Source organism: Palaemon carinicauda, chromosome 1 (assembly GCF_036898095.1).
Source record: "Palaemon carinicauda isolate YSFRI2023 chromosome 1, ASM3689809v2, whole genome shotgun sequence".
In the NCBI taxonomy this organism is placed as follows: Eukaryota; Metazoa; Arthropoda; class Malacostraca; order Decapoda; family Palaemonidae; genus Palaemon; species Palaemon carinicauda.
In genome coordinates this window covers 297,397,719-297,402,718 of record NC_090725.1, presented here as the reverse complement: position 1 = coordinate 297,402,718, position 5,000 = coordinate 297,397,719, and the positions used below count along the sequence as shown (strand labels likewise).

The 5,000-nt window shown below is 37.8% G+C and overlaps 1 protein-coding gene and 1 long non-coding RNA gene across 2 annotated transcripts in view; one reads left to right on the top strand and one right to left on the bottom strand.

Annotated features, from left to right (window-relative positions):
• Reg-5 (Rhythmically expressed gene 5) overlaps positions 1-4,471 on the bottom strand; it is a 5,774-nt gene extending 1,303 nt beyond the window's left edge. The window contains exons 1-4 of the mRNA XM_068392639.1: positions 4,198-4,471; positions 3,818-3,884; positions 841-1,041; positions 1-370 (exon numbers count right to left, since the gene is read on the bottom strand). The exon at positions 1-370 is cut by the window's left edge and continues 1,303 nt beyond it. Coding sequence (XP_068248740.1) covers positions 1-370; positions 841-1,041; positions 3,818-3,884; positions 4,198-4,296 — 737 coding nt within the window. The 5' untranslated portion in view covers positions 4,297-4,471. The remainder of the gene's footprint in view (positions 371-840; positions 1,042-3,817; positions 3,885-4,197) is intronic.
• LOC137645286 (uncharacterized) overlaps positions 1-5,000 on the top strand; it is a 118,398-nt gene that overhangs the window by 89,197 nt on the left and 24,201 nt on the right. The gene's annotated exons all lie outside the window — the stretch shown is intronic.

The window sequence follows — 5,000 nt, the reverse complement described above, 5'->3', positions numbered from 1 at the left end:
AGAGATTCCATTTCCTTCTCGGGAAACACATCTGTGGATCTTCTGGAGCGCACCAAAAAGCGAGAATTTGCAGAATTTGGTGCTGGCAAGATGCGTCTGACCAAAGCGGAAGAGACGCGACTCTCGGTCATCATTGGCTCGAAGTCTGCACTCGCTTTGATGCCCACGGGTCCTGGGCCGTGTGTGGTTACTTCAGGGGCGACACGAACGGCATATGGGTGGCTGTTGGTAGAGCCAGTGTTGGAGGCGTAGATTGCAGCAATTTTGGCGGGAGCTGGTACGCGTACGGCGTATGGGTGGGGGTCGTTGACAGTCTTGTGTTGGTTGGGGTAGTAAGGTCTGTCTTGGACTTCGTTCGCGAGATCGTAATCTGGCGAAGAGGAGAGGGAAATATGTAAGTATCTTCAAGAGAAAATATCTAAATATCATATCAATAATCTTGGAGTTAATTTGAAATACCCTATTAAAATCATAATCTGGCAAAATGGAGAGGGAAATATATAAGCATCTTGAATACTACAAACTAAATATCATATCAATCATCCTGGAATTAATTTGAAATACCCTATTAGAACGTATTAAAGCTCATGCTCAAGTTTATAGCAACAGAAACATGCTAATTATCTTTAATTTTGATTTACGTTCAAGTATTTTAAACAATCTAATCTAATTGTAATATGAGAAACAGTCTTTAATCTCAATTTCTAATTATTAATATATTTCCCCACACTAAGGAGAGCTCTATTCCACATGTAAATCTTATCTGTGTAAATAATTAGTCCAATAAACATAATAATCATAACTATTCATCTATAAACAATGCTTTTAAAGACTACCAACCTTCATCGTTAGCCGAAACAGGGGCTACGCCATTATCAGGGTAGAAAGTCTTGTAAGAAGGTAATTTGAAATCACCCTTCATGACCCTCGTCCAGATGATGCTGCGGGAATCCCTCTGGTAGGGGTCCATGTAGTCCAGAGAGTTCTCCTCCTCGTTCACCAAGTTTGACATTCCATACAGGGTCAAAACCTTCTGGCAATCTGGAAAGAAGAGAAAACTGGTTAGGTCAGATTGTACTTTACGAAACATGATAGTCAAGTTTTGTGTTAAGCTTAGTCATATGATGAGATCATGATGAGGGGTAGATGGAGATGGTTTGGATATGTTCTTCGAACTCCCCAAGAGAGGTTAGGTCATCAAACGTTCAGCTAGGCTACACAAGGCATTAGAAGAGTTGGAAGAGCCAGGCCTACAAGGCTAGGGACTATGAAGTGCGAAGTAGGATATGATTAATGGAGAAGTGTTGAATTAAAAGCCCAAGACAAAGATGACTGGTGAAAGCTAACTGAGGCCCTTTGCGTCAATAGGCGTAGGGGATGATGATGATAGATGCGATACCGGTATACATCTACACTTCTGGTACTAGTCAGACCTTGACTTAGCAATATTTTCCATTTATGTATGTCAACCTAGTAAGTATAAGCAATGATTGAAATAGCAACTTATACTTTTCCAGAACTATTACTAAATGTATAGAAAACAATGAGGCTTAGCCATAGACCAAACTGCACATGGTATCCATCTGCCCTTAGCAACCGCGAATAATTCCATTAAAAAAAAAAAGGGAATTTCTAGACCCTCCTGAATAAGGAACAACTACCACTCGATTATAAATCCAGACTGCAATATGGCAACGGTAGAGAACGAGACATAGACAAAAAGAATAGAGAAAAAAGAAGAAAGCTGAGGGAGAGAAAGCTGCTCCAAAGATAGACGAATAAGGCAATAGAAAATAGGAGATAATTACCAAGATGTTAGAGCCGACAAGGTCTTTCTGATCGTAAGTCGACGACAGAAAAACCCACGAAGAGAAATGATTCGAGACGAACCTTTCCGAAATAAAGAAGAAACTGGCAACCCTCTTCCTCTTCAACCCTTGGGAATACCCATCATCCAGAGAGACCTTCGTGTCGAATAGCAAAGGTCGATGGTAAAATCCCCAACCTAAATTCTCTAAAGACGCCAAATAGCTATGCAGCTTCCCCGCCCCCCCCCCCCCCTTCTGAGCTCCTACTCTCCCTCCAGAGACTTCCTTCTCCCCCCTTTAACTCCCTCTTAAGAATTCCCCAACGTTTTTTTACCAGACGGTGGTATTCTTTTAACCCTGCCAGCATTCATGTATAGTTCAAGTTTATTTAAGCTCTTCGAACTTACTGTAAATAGAATAGGATGAAAGTCTGCTTACTAAAAATAAACTTGCAAACTCAAAGTGAGACTTGTGATGTTTAATTACACTGTCATTATCCTCTCTCTCTCTCTCTCTCTCTCTCTCTCTCTCTCTCTCTCTCTCTCTCTCTCTCTCTCTCTCTCTCTCTCCAACAAGAAAAATAGAAATCTTGCTTTTTCATGATACAATTACATTTATTTACCCTTCTACCTTTATGTAACTAGAAATAATTTGTATGGCTATCTCTCTCTCTCTCTCTCTCTCTCTCTCTCTCTCTCTCTCTCTCTCTCTCTCTCTCTCTCTCTCTCTCTTATACACTCCAACAAGAAACTCTTTTCAAACAATTAATCTAAAGAAAAAGAAACTTTAGGCAACATCTGTCACACAAGAAAAATATCAGTTGGCTTGATGATGATGATGACCTTCAACCAAACCCGAGAGAGAGAGAGAGAGAGAGAGAGAGAGAGAGAGAGAGAGAGAGAGAGAGAGAGAGAGAGAGACCAGCCAGCAATCCAGTTCCTGTCGGTGATCTCGTTCTTGCTGAAGTTTTTTTTTTTTCATTTCCACTTGATCTGTACCCCAAGTTAAACGATTGCGATTTAGTCTTTGTACATTCCTTACACTTACTAATAGATGCAGTTTTGTATACACACACACACATATATATATATATATATACATATATATATATATATATATATATATATTATATATATATTTATATATATATGTGCATATATATATATATATATATATATGTGTGTGTGTGTGTGTGTGTGTGTATGTATGTATGTGTGTATATGTATAGTAATTCATGTCATGTATGAAATAAAGAAAACTATATCGTTTCAACCAGTCCTGTCTGTTTTTGCTGTACCTTAGTTAGATTCCATAAAACCTTCTAAGTAAACCCCAAAAAATATCTGATATAAAATCTTCCAAAATTGAAGAATCTAATTTACTCCCATTTTTATTTTTGGTAAATTTTTCAATGAATTGTCTCTTTAAAATATCTAGTTTTTCAATGAATGATCTCCTAGAATATATAATTTAAAATGAACCTAAATGAAAAACCGACTGCCATAAAAACATTATTTGCAATCAAGAATTTAGAAAATAATGGAAAAATGTTACGATATGATTCTAATAAGAGATTATTTTAGATGTTGAATATAGTAAGGAAAAAGAACAACAAGATTGTTCAGTGAAGAATGAAAAGTTTATGAACAATATCAATCTACAAGATTGTTCAGTGAAGAATTTAAAACTTTATCACCAATATTAATCTACAAGATTGTTCAGTGAAGAATTTAAACCTTTATGAACAATATTAATCTACAAGATTGTTCAGTGAAGAATTCAAAACTTTATGAACAATACTAATATATAAGATTGTTCAGTGAAGAATTTAAAACTTTATGAACAATATTAATAAAAAAGATTGTTCAGTGAAGAATTTAAAACTTAACAACAATACTTATCTACAAGATTGTTCAGTGAAGAATTTAAACCTTTATGAACAAAATTAATCTACAAGATTGTTCAGTGAAGAATTTAAACCTTTATGAATAATATTAATCGAAACTCACCTGGAATACTCGAGTCCTTGCAATACTGGTCAACAAGGTGTATGAAGATATACATTAGTCTCCCCATCTGCAATGAGGCAAATAATGAGTTAGATTTCTCTTATCAATAACAGCATTAGAAGGTCAAAATCTTTTAATATAAAAAAAAAATCTAGAAAAATGAATGTCTGATGATATAAAGTCAAGAGTCAAAATATATCTCTTAATAAAAAATCATGAAATCTGGAGTATCTGATATAAAGTTAAAAGTCGAAATATATCTCTTAATTTAAAAAAATCTGGAAATATGAATGTCTAATGATATAAAGTCAAAAGCAGTTTCTTTTTTTTTGCCAATGACAGTCAAGGTATAATGTTTAAACGAGATGCCAAATTCTTACCTTTTCCTCTTTAGTTAGAAGCTCCCAAATTGGAATAGCAGAGCCACTGACTGCGGTGCCCAAGACCAGCACCACTAAGACCTTCATGGCTACAACCATCTTGAGGGTAATCGGTTTTATTTGGTCTCTTGGAAACTGAACAGAAATAAAAACACTAAGTCCAAACGTTCTGGCAAAGTGAGGGAGGGAATCTGGTGTCGGACAAAAAGTTCCTGGACCACTCGCTCGGAAGAGCTCTAGTTAGAAACTGCGGCTGGAAGGCGGAGCGCGCTTTTCATATGAGCTCTCGGTCGCCCCCGGAGCCCTTTGCAGCGTTGCCGCTTCTTCAATGGCCTTGCAAATGTCATCTGGACGCTGGAGATGAGCGAAAACTGTTGACTTATGCACGATGCTCTGTCTAAAGCATGCGAGACCTACGTCTCAAGTAGTAGCTAGGAGCAGCCACCTCCCTACGTTTGGTGCGATCCAAAATGAAGATTTAGCAATTGAACGTAGAATCCAGCTGGGTAAAGCGGTTGTATATTAGGGGTTTGGGGAGAACCCAGATGATGATTGGGGGGTGGAGGAACTGAACATAGCTGTCATTCCTCAGGAGACCCAAACAAACTCACATCACCGAAGTCTTGGCCGCGTGTCGACTTGGTGGCGCCGATCCGAGAAAGTGACTCACTGCCGGGTAGAACGACCCCTCTGATTCCATTCTCGAAGGAAATGGAAAGATTTGGTCAATCTTTGGTATTCATCGGCTATGGAATTCAGTCTGTCGTCTTGTTAAAAGATGATCTGACGCTACGAGGTGAAGT